Source organism: Antedon bifida, chromosome 2 (assembly GCF_963402885.1).
Source record: "Antedon bifida chromosome 2, ecAntBifi1.1, whole genome shotgun sequence".
In the NCBI taxonomy this organism is placed as follows: domain Eukaryota; kingdom Metazoa; phylum Echinodermata; class Crinoidea; order Comatulida; family Antedonidae; genus Antedon; species Antedon bifida.
The window spans coordinates 28,903,855-28,920,168 of NC_136227.1; the positions used below are offsets into that span (position 1 = coordinate 28,903,855).

Below are 16,314 nucleotides of genomic sequence, written 5' to 3' on the forward strand. Positions count from 1 at the left end.
ACAGTACCGTATCCATACTAAAAACTAAAGGTACGGTAATTATAGAGGGCGCTATATGTAAGATAGATGTTAATCAAATAGGTTGTGGCACATGGCTTTCAGCAAGCCAGCTGTGTGGCTTAGTGGGCTTAGCTTAGTTAAAAGGAAATGTATTATTTTCTTAGCAAACAATTATATTGTTTATGTAACAAAGCATGATGGGTACATCCATATGTATAACTATTCAACAGATTACAATGGATGTATTGGTATATCAATTCAATTCAATTCTGTTTTTTTTTAAATAGTAATAGGCCTATCGATATTAAAGATAAGTAATTTGATTTATGTCAACAAGATCAGAATGTTTTCTACCAGAAATTATACTGTGACAAATACAAGGTTATGTAAGCCTGATACTAAGAGTGTCCAAAGGAGAGGTTTCACTGTATTGTTGATGGCAATGATTTTGTTCTAATTGTTTCATTCCTATTTTTAACTATATTATTGTAGCTTATTTATAAAGAAACACCTGTAATTGATTCCATACTGAGTAACTATAACAATTGAATACAATATGTATCCGTGTCCTTCTTTAAGCTTGTCAAAATATGAAAATAAAGGGCCTAATCTCCAAAAAATTGCTCAAAAATTGTTTTTTGATATATTACAATAAAATATGGTCTCAATTAAAGCATATATCAAAAGTTTACTCAATTCGGACTACCGCAAAGGTTCACAATTATTTATGTCAACAAGATCAGAATGTTTTCTACCAGAAATTATACTGTGACAAATACAAGGTTATGTAAGCCTGATGCTAAAAGAGTGTCCAAAGGAGAGGTTTCACTGTATTGTTGATGGCAATGATTTTGTTCTAATTGTTTCATTCCTATTTTTAACTATATTATTGTAGCTTATTTATAAAGAAACACCTGTAATTGATTCCATACTGAGTAACTATAACAATTGAATACAATATGTATCCGTGTCCTTCTTTAAGCTTGTCAAAATATGAAAATAAAGGGCCTAATCTCCAAAAAATTGCCCAAAAATTGTTTTTTGATGTATTACAATAAAATATGGTCTCAAAAGCATATATCAAAAGTTTACTCAATTCGGACTACCGCAAAGGTTCACAATTTGACGTTACAACAGATGACCGCCGATTTTTGAAAATTGGTAACCGCTTGTCGTAGACAGCTGTAGTTGGTGTCAAATGTTCAAAAAATATATATTTATATTTACACTTTTTAAACATTTTTTTGAAACATAAACGGAAATTCCATTTTGTGACCTTTGACATAATTATGCGTCTCTATTGGAAACCAAGCGTTAGACCCATAACACTCAAATCCAGTCTAATTGTTAACCTACACTTAAGAAACATCTTATTTTTTCAATTCGAGTCTTTAAAAAAGTATTTAGCTTAATTGATGAATACTTGGCGTACATTAGGCTTATTGAACTCCGATCAAACCGACACAATATATTGATGCATACTTGAATCGTGTTTACTCGTTGAAAAGTCTCATGTCTGTCCTTAGTAACACTATGCATGGACTAATGCCTTACGACAATTAATAAGTAATTGTTGGTACCATCCATATGTTGTAGTGATATTTTCATGAATTAAAGCTTTTTGTGTTAAATTAATTAATGCAAAACCTATCAACAGAGAAGGGTAATTAACAGATCTTCGGTTCAGTTACTCGCTTGTTTTCTGTAAAACGACAAACATTATCCGTAGTGTGCAGTCATTTTATCTTCGCTTGTTTGTTTATTACCATGGACATTATTCTGTTGAAAATGATTCTTTTATTCTTGTTTTTAACCTTTAATTTTGTACCTGCATTTGGTGGTAAGTTGTTATTAGGATGTTACGATTATGATATTAAGAGTGGGGGACATCGTCCATGCAAGTAAAAATCTAACTACAGGACACTTGCCAAGAACACGAACAGTCCTTTGATCTTGTGTCTAGTTGCGAAAAATAACAAGAGTATTGTATTATATTCTCCGCATTGTCTGATTAGGAGAGTGGCACTGATCCTGTCGCAGCCACAGATAAACCCTTGATCCCGAAGCTCAGCATCATGTTGTTAGATTGCCTTGGTCCATGTGACGAATGTGCCTACATATCACTGTATGCGAAACAAACGGTTTCCGTTGAAATCGAACCGAAACTCTAAAACGATCACAGTAACTAAAGATACAATGAAAGGAATTACAAACAACGTTATTAATTACGGCGTTATATCTGATTTTAGACTAACCTTACTTTATTTATTCATCTATTTTTTATTTTTTGTTTGCATTAATTGTATCTAATTTAAAATATATTATTCTTTAAAGATACAAAGGTATTCAACGAGTACTTTATATGTCCAGACCAGTCCAAGAATATTACATCGCCAAATTACCCGAACGATTATCCGAAATCCGTGAGCTACGACTGGACGTTACATACATATCCTGGATATTTGCTGTTACTTACATTTACCGATTTCCAACTTGAACAAGACAGCGATTATGTTTTCATTAAGGATCGACACAGAATCGTGGACTACACGGGATTTGTATTACCACCGGTGATACTGTCTTCAAACAACTCGTTGGTTGTTAAGTTGCGAACCGACGGCAATTCACAATATAAATACAGAGGATTCTCAGCTTACGTCATTGTGTATCTAACTAACGGTAAGTAGAACATATCCAATTTAATGTATTTTCGAGACTGCAAAATTTTACTGTATACTTGTTGCACGTTTCATTGAGACTGTTAAGATATAAGACATACAATAAAGTTCAGTTCAATAAGGTTGTCTTGTCGCTTGAGTGTCTAAATATATAACGAATATTCTTTGAGAATTTGCAAATACTATTACCAGTTCGAACAAAAAAAAATCTAAATAATAATTACATCTAAATTAATGACGACCTTAACTGAAAGGTTTTTTTTTTGGTTTTTTTTACTTCAATATTGGTTATACAATTATCATACTGTTGCTGCTTTCTTTGGCTCGAATCCTACACTAACAATCGGCGATGGCTCTAAGGTCTTGAGATGTACGACAGATAGTGATCTGTGAGGATTCGAGTCCCTAACCCTAACCCAGAGAATTACTTACGGATGTTCTCAAATTATATACTTATATAAAACATTAATATAATTATAGGTTTTTAACCCTGCAATTGTTAATAATTGTTACATTCCAGAAATTGCAGGCTTTTGTTCTGACTTTGAAGACGATTTTGATGGATGGGTTAATAGAATTCAATTAGAGCCTTGGAAACGCTCCATCGAAGAAAACAATATTGATCCATACACAGGCAAACAAGTTGAAACTGGTAAGAAAATGTTCGTACCAACAACCGCTGACAATAACTCTTTCTCCACCTTCATCAAATAAGTACACGTTTTTTTTTATACATTTTTTCATCAATGTAAATTAATGTTTTAAAAAAACCAATGCAAAAATGCATATTAATAAAAAAAAAATTGACAGGGAACTTTAACTAAGAGACTAATGGCATCTTGACACCTTTTCTCTTTAGTAGTTAGTTTTCTGTAATTATTTTCATACAAAATATATACATAGTTCTACACAATGCATATCATTAGTGTCTAAATAATCTCTGAATAATTTTTATTATTTTCATTCATATGAAAAAGCTAAAGCTCTGTCTCTCTAACAAACTTTATATAACAAGGAAATGTGCATCACACAGTTTTTGTCAAACTAGTTTGCTAGTGCAGACAGAGCTTTATAAAATACCATATGTTTAAATTTACGCCAGGTCATTCGTTAATATATACCCACTGATATTTTATGTTGGCTCTCCCGTGAATATTTTGTTGCTTTTTTTTCACAGAAAATTACTACATTTCTGTTAAATCTTTTGACGGATTTGAACATATTGCCGCTATCCAAAGTCCAGAGCTACCACCAAGTTGGAGTTGTGTGTATGTTCAGTTTTATTATTACATGAGCGGTTCAAGTCCTAAGCAGCGGCTAGTTGTAAAACATTACATTGGTCCATCGTCTTACAAGATTTTGAATAATATTTATGCTACAGTGAACAATGAATGGACACTGTCTACTGCTATTCTTCGTGCTAATTATACGCCAGACTATGTGGTTTTTCGTGGATACACTACGGGACACGTGGGTAATATAGGACGCATAGCTATTGATAATGTTTACATCAGTGAAGTTGATTGTATTGAAGGTAAATATGTGTGATTTAAAACAAATTAATCGATTATATCATTCAGATCCCCTAGTATAAAACAAATCTTTCCGTTCCCGTACACGAAGGACGTACAGTACATTATGAAGGCGATCAAGATACAAATGTGTATTATTGCTTTATACGCTTGGTATAATTATAATCTTATTTAAAATAAATGAATCGTTTTATTTCATATATACAGCACTTTATGTTATGTTATTTATTTATTATTCAAAAAAAATTTTGTTTTGTTTTTGACGTTTTAAATTTTTATTTTCTTTTAAGTTCTGTTATTTATATGTTAATTTCGTAGCTTAAATTAGTTAAGATAAAAGGTACCAAGCTTGATTAGCTTCGGCTATATCTTGGCTACCTTTTGTTTGATACAATAAAGAAGAAGATTACTTCATCAAAAAGCTTCTAGGCGGTCCACTTTCGAGACCCAACAAAGAGTCCCCTTAATAGAGGTGTCCTGAAAAAGGATTGGCCGTAGTGTTAAACAAGTGGGATTTACCATCATGCATATCATTGAAATGGGTCCCTTGGATAGAGGTGCACCAAGGAATCAGGGGTTTTATGCTATTACAATAATACTATGCAATGAGTTGGGTTCTAATTTTCTTTGATCCCAATTTTTAGGTAAAATGGTGTAGCTTTAAATTATTCTTAAGTAAAGCACCTTTAATTAACAATTATTATTAATGCATTCCATACTGAGTAGCTATAATGATTAAATACATGCGATGATGATTCTATCTATACTATAACGATTAAATACAATATGTACCCAAACACTTCTTTAGACTTGATTCCTACTAGAGACGCAACGCAAGGACGTAAACGCAACGTAATGCGTGGTTCCCACTAGCGACGCAACGCAAGGACGTAACGCAACGCAAGTGAATTGACCAATCACAAGCGATGGCTTATTCGCTTGTTGATTGCTAACTGTCTATAACTTCGCTTGTCATTGGTTAAAACGTTTGCGTTGCGTTTACGTCCTTGCGTTACGTTCTAGTGGGAAACAAGCTTAAGTAAGTTGACCAATCACAAGCGACTGTTCGAATAATCACTTGTGAGAACCAACCTTACAGAATAGTATGGATACATATTGTATTTAATCGTTATAGTATAGTTTAGAATCATCAAATTCAAACACTTGACGTCTAAGAGCCACACTTAAGAAACATCTTGTATTTTCAATTCGAGTCTTTTAAACGTAGTCAGCTTAATTGATGAATACTTGGCGTACATTAGGCTTATTGAACTCCGATCAAACCGACACAATATATTGATGCATACTTGAATCGTGTTTACTCGTTGAAAAGTTTAATTTCTGTCCTTAGTTTACACTGGGCATGGACTAATGCAGTACGACAATTAAAAAGCAACCTTTGGTACAATCCATACTGATGCAATGATACTTCATGCTCATACTGATACTTTCATAGTTAATAAAACAATTGGTACAATATTAATATAGAAAGGTAATTAAAATGGACAGATCTTAGGTTCAGTCAGTCGCATGTTTTCTGTGAAACAACACGCATTACATTGTACGATAATTGTATTCTTCGCTTGTCTGTGTGTTACCATGAAAATAATTATTCTGTTGAAAACTATTCTTTTGTTCTTTCATTTTGTACCTGCAGTTGGCGGTAAGTTGTTATTTTAAACAAACGTTACGGCGTACCACACTTATTTTATTTATCGTTTATAACGTATTTACTTTAGTTTTTTGATTAATTGCGTCTCTAACTATTGTAAGTTTGTATTTTCTTTAAAGATACAAATGTATTCAACGAGTACTTTATATGTCCAGACCAGTCCAAGAATATTACATCGCCAAATTACCCGAACAATTATCCGAAATCCGTGAGCTACGATTGGACGTTACATACATATCCTGGATATGTGCTTTTACTTACATTTACCGATTTCAATATTGAGGGAGGCAGTGATTTTATTTATATTAAAGATGGAGACAGAATCGTGGAGTACACAGGATTTGAATTACCACCGGTGATACTGTCTTCAAACAACTCGTTAGTTGTTAAGTTTCGAACCGACAGTAGTTCACAATACAGAGGATTCTCAGCTAACGTTGTTGTGTATAACGGTAAGACGAACCAAATTTTATTTTCGATACTAAAAACCACAATTATGTTTGTTGGTTTGATACAAAATATAATTGATTTGAGGGTATGCAATACATAGAAATGTATGATATCAAAAACAAACTTCGGGGACTGTTTTGGATCATTTCTTCTTGAGTTGCAGGTGACGTAATTGAAATCCAAAATGGGTCCCTTATTTACATACAACCTGTCCTATTGGTATATAAGTATTCTAGGTGTTGTTTTCTGTTCTTCTGATGATGAAAATGGTTTCTCCAAACATGTCACATTTTAAGGCAGTTTGCATATTTATTAAATGCCTCGCTATAGTTATTTTAACTCGTAAGTTCGGTGGAATCATTCATGATTTATCTATCAAAATGGGTCATCATATTATACCTTTTTAAACAAAAGAAGAAAATAATAATCCAAATTCGAAAATATAAAAAGTGTTTCATGTACTCACTCAGTAACCCAAAATTAATAATATATATTTATATTGATTATACCATGAATTTCTCTACTAATTCATATATTTCAGAATTGAAAGGCTTTTGTTCTGACTTTGAATATGATTTAAATGGATGGGTTAATAGACATATGACGAACCGTTGGAAACGCTCCGTTGAAATAAACAACATTGACCCATACACTGGCCAATCAGTGGAAACTGGTAAGACAGTGAAAGAGAATCAATTTTTGTACCAAAAACACTCGATTTTCCTCCACCTCCATTATTGCACCACATTCCATCGTGTCATTTTTGTGTCTCAGAGCAACACATATTTCATAAGTGAAAATGATGTTTTCGCTGAATTAATGAATGAATAATATCTCCTCATGTAAATATTTTGTTGCTCTTTTACCAGAGAATTACTACATTTATATTGAATCTGACGGAGTTCAACACACTGCGTCTATCGATAGTCCGAAGTTACCACCTAGTTGGAGATATGTGTGTGTTCAGTTGCATTATTGCATGAGCGGCCCAAGTGATAAGGACCAGCAACTAGTCGTAGAACATCACGTTGGTTTAACATCTTACGAGAGTTTCATTGATATTTATGCCACTGCACAGAATAAATGGAGATTTTCGTCCGCTACTTTTGCTACTAATCATACGCCAGACTATGTAGTTATTCGTGGATATACCACTGGACGACTGGGTGATAAAGGACGCATATTTGTTGATAATATTTATATTAGTGAAGGCAATTGTACAATTATTGAAGGTACACATGTGTTTTATTTAAAATAAAATAAGGATCTGAATAATTGTGCATAAATGATTTCCAATATGACATCTCAACGAAGTAACCTGAAAAGTTACCGTCATTTTAATGTTTAGAGATTACCATCACCACTATTGATAATTTACTTATTTTTTCCTACCCTTTCACTGATGTATACCATACTGCCACATCGAAACCTCTTCTGTTTTACATATTTCTCTTCCAAATCTGAAAGTATAGATAATTCAGATTATTTATTACTATTTTTCTGCACACAAAGGACGTAAATATGACGAGGATGTCCACGTGTTTAAGAAATCGTTTTATTTCATGTTCCTTCATCGGAGATGTTTGCCCTTTTTATATGTGTAAAATAGAAATAAATGTTTACCGTACGTTTTTAGATAGAAAGAGTGCTACGCCACCTACCACAATTGTCAGAAAAACCAGTCTAGAAACTACCAGTCCAGAAACTACCAGTTCAGAAACTACCAGTCCAGACACTACCAGTCTAGAAACTACCAGTCCAGAAACTACCGATCCAGAAACTACAAGTTCAGAAACTACAAGTTCAGAAACTACCAGTCCAGAAACTACCAGTCCAGAAACTACCGGTCCAGAAACTACAAGTTCAGAAACTACCAGTCCAGAAACTACAAATTCAGAAACTAACGGTCCAGAAACTAACGGTCCAGAAACTACCGTTCCAGAAACTACCGTTCCAGAAACTACTAGTCCAGAAACTACACGTCCAGAATGTACAAGTCCAGAAAGTGCAAGTCCAGAAACTACCAGTGCAACAAACATACCTGATATGCATAGTCTTACTAATGATCTTACTACCACTGGTATTGGTATATCTACTACCAATTCAACGAATATTATGACGACCTGTTCGAATGATTCAGGAAAATCCGGTGGTAAATATAATTTCGTTTTGAAATGTCATCCCGTAAAATGGATCGAAATACTACTACTGTAGTTGAGTTAATCCAAAGGACAATTTTATTATTCTCCTCATACATGTTCCTCTTTGCCTCCAGGTTTGGATGTATTTGTTCTTCACTCCATACTTCATTGATACCGTACATCTGGTGTCGCAGAAGTAGTTAAAGTTCAGGGGTTCAATCTCTTAAGTTTCTGATCATCTACTTTAACTTTTTTGTATTCACTTCAGCACATTCAACATACGGTTTACCATACCACCATATAATCAGAGTTTTCTTACCTCACATTAATATTGTCCATTAACTTTAACATTTTTATAATAATACATTTTATAAGTTGGAAGTTTGAATAAATAAAGAATTATTCATTTCTTTTCAGTTAGCATAAATTTTGAATCAAGTTCGCCAGAAGTAAAAGACGTCCCTCTAACAACTGAACCTGACAGTATTACTTTCTCAACTTCAACAAAGTCCTATGTGGTAAAAGGTATGGTATCATGCGTTATCTATTACAAATGACCAATGTAGGGTTTTTTAAACCTGAAAAAATGAAAATATTTATTACTTATTTACTTTTCGGTAAATGGTTTGATAAACCATTTTTGGTAATATAAATTTATGTAAACAAATATATGTGAACACATATATATATATATATATATAATATATATTTATTTTTGTAATGTAATTTATGCAGATGGACCGTTCCAAGTGGTTGCAACTCAAAATGATGTAAATTCAACTACTTATTTTTATGTAGAAAGTCAGTAAGTTTGTCCTTATATTACGCATATTCTATTTCATTTGTGTTTTTACAGAAAAAAGTGTTTCCATACTTGAATTGAACAATGATAATGCTGGAAATATTTCAAACTAAAAAAGCATTTATTTATAATTTTCATATAAATTAGTTTTCATATAAATTATTTACTTTATTTTTAGTCATGCTCTAGTGTTGTTTGTATTATCAATCATGTTGAAAAATGTTTACTTGTATATTTTGCACTTGCTTAGGTTTATGTTTACTATTTTTTAAATTATCAATTGCTTAATTCTTCGAATTGTATAATTTATATTTTAAAGGGACAGCCCAACGCTTCAAAGTGTATCAGATATTGTTACTATAGACATATATGACAACAAAGGCAACGAGCTCAGTATTCATTGTGAAATCAGGTTTCCTATTAAGGTACGGTAAGCTCATAAAAAATACCTAGTACCTTAAACTGGTTTCTTTCTCTTATATAAATTGGACCAGTGTACAGTGATATGTCTTTTATTTATGACTCTTTGATTCTCCCTCATCTCATCTTTTTAAATTTAATCACGAAGTCCATACTCGTATTGCTCAAGAACTTCATTTACCCAAACCAAGACTTACTGCCTTCAAACATTTAATCAGATATACTGGTCCCATGAATTGGAATAAAATCCCCTTACAATTCAAACATTTGGCAACTAAATTTGTATTTAATAAAAAACATAAATCTTTCCTAATTTATTCCATTAATATTAATGTTTTCCTCCTGGTGATGGGTGTGCGTCTATGTGTGTCTGTGTTGTTTGTGTGTGTATGTACTGTCAGTATATGGATGTCTGTTTGTGTTGTGCTCGTGTCCTGTGTGTTTGTGTTCTGTCTGTTCATTTATTATAATATTATATTTTTCCCTTATATATATTACTCTTCTGTGTGGGCTTCCAAATCACAGGCTTGCCTTTCGTGGAGTGCCATCTTTCTTTTTTCATGTTGTTGTATTATTATAAGGTTTATTTGTTGTTAATAAATATTTTAAAAACAAGAAAAAAGAAGAAATAAGAGAAAATATAGACAATTTTAATAATTTCATAAAATTTAATATAAAAGAGTAAATGATATGTTTTTTTAAAATATATATATATATATATATCAAATTCAATACTACCTACCTTATTTAAATACCTTATTAATTTATATTTTGAAACGTGAGGTCCTTGCTTTGTATGTATGAGATGACGGAACATCTGTAGTCACATTCGCTACACACAATTTGTTTAGAGGATTACTGTTTACTCAATATGATTTTCGAATCTGTCTTTTTGATTTTAAAGGATGTTGTAAAAGATTCTTCGAGCATAAAATATGAACCTGTGTGTCATTTTACTGAAGAGGAAAACCCTTTGGCGTAAGTAGGAATCGATCATGACGATGGTGAAGACAATGATGTCGATGATGATGATGACGACGGCGATGATGATTGTGATAATGTTGATTGATATTATGATAATGGTCATATATGCTGAAATAATTATACACAGTGACAGTGATGAGAATCACGATAAACGGAATATAATAACAGTAACGATATGATTATAATGTTTAAAAAGCCCAGCAATTCTATTCAGGTATCATCATAATTTATGTACATTATTTAAGCTAATCTAATAATCTAATGTTTTCGTTTAATAAAGGATATGGTCAACTGAAGGTTGTTCTACTGTAAATGATGCCGACGGCGTGATATGCAATTGTACACATATGACGTCATTTGTCGTTTTGATGAAACCGATACCGGTAAAAATATATATTCAACTTTATATCAACAATACAATTATAAAGGTATAGGCCTATATTATGAATATCATTATAATGTTATATACGGTTGAAATAAATTTCTTGTATATTCTTTTTTATTTTTTAGTCAAGTAATGACAAGATTTTATCAACACTTACAAACTTTGGACTTATTATTTCGAGTATATTTCTCATCATAACTCTGATTACTGTATACAGTTTTAAGTAAGTTATGAATTGAAAGCGCTGAAATGTTGGAGGAAAACGAATAGAAAATATATAATAAATTGTTTAAGTTGTATGTGAACTTAAAGAATAAAGCCAGACGGCTGCCATAACAAACACTTTTAAGTATAAAAACAACAATGCTATTATAGTTTCTGAATTTACATTCCATTGTTACATCCTTATGCTCGTTCCCAATTATTTCTTAAATGGATGTCTCACACACACACTTCATCTACAGTATTATATTCGATTTCATGTTTCCTCTTAATAACAGTCCAGGTAACATTTCGAATTTCTAAATATTTCTTATTCGTCTTCCTCTTCCATTTAGGAGCGAACTTAATTTTGAAGGCTACTGCTCCGCTAGCTCTAACTTGCAATTTTCATGCATACTGTGTGTGGTTCATACACAGTTACATTTACAGGTTTTTTTTTCTTAACTTTTCATAACAGACAGAATTACTATTTCAGAAATTTAAGAAATTCTGAGCGCCATAAGATACTTTGTCATCTGGTAGTGGCTCTTCTTATTGTCAATTTTGTGTATTTCTTACTTGGAGCGAATGTTAAGAATAAGGTACGTGTTATTTTTGTAGCACACATCACTTAATTGTTCATTGGTTTTTGTAGCAATGTAATGTGCCATATACTACTAATACTAAGATTTTAACATCTGGTTTTTTAAATAAGTACCACTAAATTTACTGTTGCCGGTTTATTCTTATTTTTATATTCGTTTCACTGTTTACAAAAAAAAGTTTCTTAAAAGGAATCTTACACTAATAATATATATTAGAGTTAAATTTTATTCACATTTTTGTCTAACATAACAAATTGAAAAGTGTGTTTATACATTGATGAAAATTGCCGTTACGTCACTGACATCTTTTTATTTTCCAGATTGTGTGTGCTGTTATTGCTGGTTGCTTACATTACAGTCTTTTAGCCGCCTTTTCATGGATGCTAATTGTGTCTACAGACGTGTACATGAAGATCAGACACCCGTTTGTTAACCACGAACGACGCTTTTTATTTAGTCGTTATCTTGGCTGGATAGTGCCTAGTATAATCGTAGGAGTGACGGCTGGATGTACAAGGGACAACTACGTTTCCGATGAAGTGTAAGATATATTTATATTATAATGTATAGTATAGGTAGTATGAAACTTGTAAGGACGAATTTTAAGTTATACATCAAAACAAGTAGTTACATACATCCGTTTTTTCCAAAGGTGCTGGTTAAATATGGGCATAGCAATCTGGACATTTATTATACCAATGCTTACTACACTTTTGGTAAGTAGAGTGGCAATTTAGTGCTAGAAAAATACGATAATTCTCTTTTCTATTCCGCTGGTCCACAATTGATAACATAACTTTGTTATTTGGTGTTGTTGTTTGGTGTGCCTGATGCCGATGGAAAGATTAGTTTAAAATAATTTATTTTTATTTTTAAAGTTTGATTAATAAAAATATAACTTATTTGGAAGCTACACTTTTGAAACAGTGGCACAATTCTTGAATGAAGGTGCGTCCAGAGTAAGTAAAATAAAAGTAAAAAGAAAAAAATGATTTAATAATAGGCCTATTTACAAGGAAATGATGTACAAGATAATATATAATAAAAGCAATACAGGATTTAAAAGACAAAGAACTCATTGTTGATTCCCCTTCTCTTATTCCATGGCCGTTTTGGTGAAACCTTTACAAAAATCAAATGCAACTTCAATATTTGTAGGAACATCAAGTACAGGTGAACCGAGAACATACATTAATTTTATTTGCTATTTGTATATTTATTTGATACGTAGATAGGTAATGGTAATAGTAGGTAATTAAACAATATACAAATTATCAGAATTAGACTGCTGATGTAATTAAGCGAAAAGTATCCTGAGGTTTTATTTAGTGTGGGAAAGAATTGGAGTTACGGACACTATATGCCAGTGAGCCATATTTTTAAATGCAACAACATTAATTTAATGCACTGCCAAAACATCGTCGCCCGGCTTGCCCAATCAACATTAGACCCACAGCTTATAATACCTGTATATATATATACCTTTTTTTCCAGATCATCTTCCTACAAACTGTGGTCATTGTGTATATAGCTTTCAAGAAAACTCGACTTCCACAACAATCTAAAGGCGATAAGACGTCATACACAAGAATTAGGTAAATCGAATAAATATGACGTGATAAGACGATGATATAATATATAATATATATATGATATAATATAATTTCATAGATGATATTATCATCTATGAAATTTTCCGATTTATCAGCAAATAATTATTGTTCGGGAATATAATCTATATACATTATTACATGTTACCATCATCTTATGTAGACATTTCCCAAGTCTGCATATTGTCTTTTTCATGTTAGTCCATCAGTCGGCGTTTCGCTTTTTGTCTAAAAAATTATGAGCTCAAGTTGTATATGTATGCAACGCCATATGTGCCAATATATTTATCTTTTTACTATTTTTTTACGCTCTAGAACCTAGACTATGCTGTCATTCGACTAAGTTATGTCGAGAATTAAAAGAGTCTGAATCTGCATAATTATCAAAGTCATTAAAAACATTTTTAATTATCTAGTATTGTTGCTATTTGCATGTGTATTTCGTTAGCATCCATAAAAAAAACTACCTCGTTAAAAACAATATATATATATATATTATACAAAAGAAACACAAGTACTAGGCCTAAGCGAATATTTTACTGCCAGAGAATCATACTTAGTCATTATTTGCCTTTATTCTTCGCAGGTGAGGTGAACCTACCTAGGCAGGCTTATTTACATACTGTGGAAGGTCTAGCTAGCCGACCCAGCAGCTTTTCTACTGGTTGTTGGCTAAACTAAATATAACAGATATCGGTGAAATATAAGATTTCACATCCCATTGAGAATGATATTTAGCTTGCGCTTTGGGAAATGTATTTATATTCACGTATTTATGTTTCACCTCTAAGCAGGCAATCTGTATAGTGATTTATTTTGCTTATTTTAAGGTCCTTGGTTTACGGTTTGGTTTTGCTTACTCCGGTGGTTGGTCTGCCATGGATTTTCGGTATCATCATCCTCTTCAGTAATTCCAAAGTCATGGAATACATATTTGTCATCATGAATTCTTTGCAAGGTTTCTTTATCTGGCTCTCTCAGTGTGTCTTCAGTAATGAGGTAACTACAAAATCTTTCACAAATAATACAGTTGGAATCTTTTGTTTACGTATACCTCCAGGACCTTTTGTTAAACACATTTTCGATGATCGAATGTACCGCGAGTTCCGACTTTTAGGAGAAAGTAGTACGTGTGCAAGGGTAGATGTTTTCTAGATGGTACTGCAGTCACAATCAGCATGTTCAACTGTTTGTTTCTTAATAGAAAAATTGGTAATAACTTTAATCATCGGTTTCTGAATAACAAAGAAAAACGAACCATAATTTGAAAAATAGTTTGAAATTTGGAGTTTTATTTCGTGTTTATATAATGGACATTTCAGAATATATTGAAAGACGTTCTATAGACCTACGGCAGCCCATATTACATAATCCATTTTTTAAAACATAACTTATATTGTAGTAGGCCTAGTAGTTTTTATTGTTTCATATACGGTATTTATTTTATTCAATTTATTGGAGAACCATTTATTCAGTTTTTTTTAACAAAAAATATATCTTTTAAAATAGAACTGCTCATAAGGTTTATCGCAAATAGCTTGATTTCGCGAAGAACGTCATTGCACAATGCATGATGGGAAGGGTTTGGTAGTAATAGCGCCACCGTTTAACAACGGATTCAACCTGTTAGTGGCGGTTTCATCGCTGTGGTTGTCAACTGAATAAAATAAAAAAATAAAAATAAATAAAAATAACAACTTTATATACTGGTGGTGGCACTATTGCTCCCAATTCCTTTTTATCATGCATCGCTCACGATATTTGCGATAAACCTTATTTAGTAATATAATTATTCCTAATTATAGGTTCAATATGACTGGAGGAAGACATCAAGCAATCGAACACACCCTGACACTACTGATAGTGTGATTACCATGACTGACACCACTCGTAATAAAATTATTATAGAAGATCTTTGAGGTCAAATTATAGGTTCAATATGATATGTAAGACATCAAGCAATCGAACACACCCTGACACTACCCTGATAGTGTGATTACCATGACTGACACCACTCGTAATAAAATCATTATAGAAGATCTTTGAGGTCAAATTATAGGTTCAATATGATGTGTAAGACATCAACCAATCGAACACACCCTGACACTACCCTGATAGTGTGATTAACATGATTGACACCACTCGTAATAAAATTATTATTGAAGATCTTTGAGGTCAAATTATAGATTCATTATGATATGTAAGACATCAAGCAATCGAACACACCCTGACACTACCCTGATAGTGTGATTACCAATCGAACACACCCTGACACTACTGATAGTATGATTAACATGACTGACACCACTCGTAATAAATTTATTATTGAAGATCTTTGAGGTCAAATTATAGGTTCATTATGATATGTAAGACATCAAACAATCGAACACACCCTTACACTACTGATACTTGATAGTGTGATTACCATGACTGACACCACTCGTAATAACATTATTATTGAAGACCTTTGAGGTCAAATTATAGGTTCATTATGATATGTAAGACATCAAGCAATCGAACACACCCTGACACTACCCTGATAGTGTGATTACCAATCGAACACACCCTGATAGTGTGATTACCATGACTGACACCACTCGTAATAAAATTATTATTGAAGATCTTTGAGGTCAAATTATAGGTTCAATATGATTTGATACCAATCGAATACACCCTAACGCTACCCTGATAGTGTGATTACCAATCGAACACACCATGACACTACTGACAGATTTTAACATCTGGTTTTTTAAATAAGTACCACTAAATTTACTGTTGCCGGTTTATTCTTATTTTTATATTCGTTTCACTGTTTACAAAAAAAAGTTTCTTAA

General features: G+C 32.4%; 1 protein-coding gene across 1 annotated transcript; it reads left to right on the top strand.

Annotated features, from left to right (window-relative positions):
- Positions 1 to 2,319: 2,319 nt before the first annotated feature.
- Positions 2,320 to 15,577, top strand: LOC144858958 (uncharacterized). Its single transcript, XM_078715119.1, has 17 exons — positions 2,320 to 2,679; positions 3,199 to 3,330; positions 3,856 to 4,212; positions 6,002 to 6,334; positions 7,969 to 8,484; positions 8,891 to 8,998; positions 9,209 to 9,278; positions 9,595 to 9,700; positions 10,600 to 10,673; positions 10,960 to 11,062; positions 11,190 to 11,287; positions 11,762 to 11,867; positions 12,191 to 12,411; positions 12,523 to 12,586; positions 13,365 to 13,465; positions 14,311 to 14,479; positions 15,286 to 15,577. The coding sequence occupies exons 3-17, from the start codon at positions 3,969 to 3,971 to the stop codon at positions 15,397 to 15,399; spliced, it is 2,427 nt and encodes an 808-aa protein (XP_078571245.1). The 5' UTR covers positions 2,320 to 2,679; positions 3,199 to 3,330; positions 3,856 to 3,968; the 3' UTR covers positions 15,400 to 15,577.
- Positions 15,578 to 16,314: the final 737 nt, after the last annotated feature.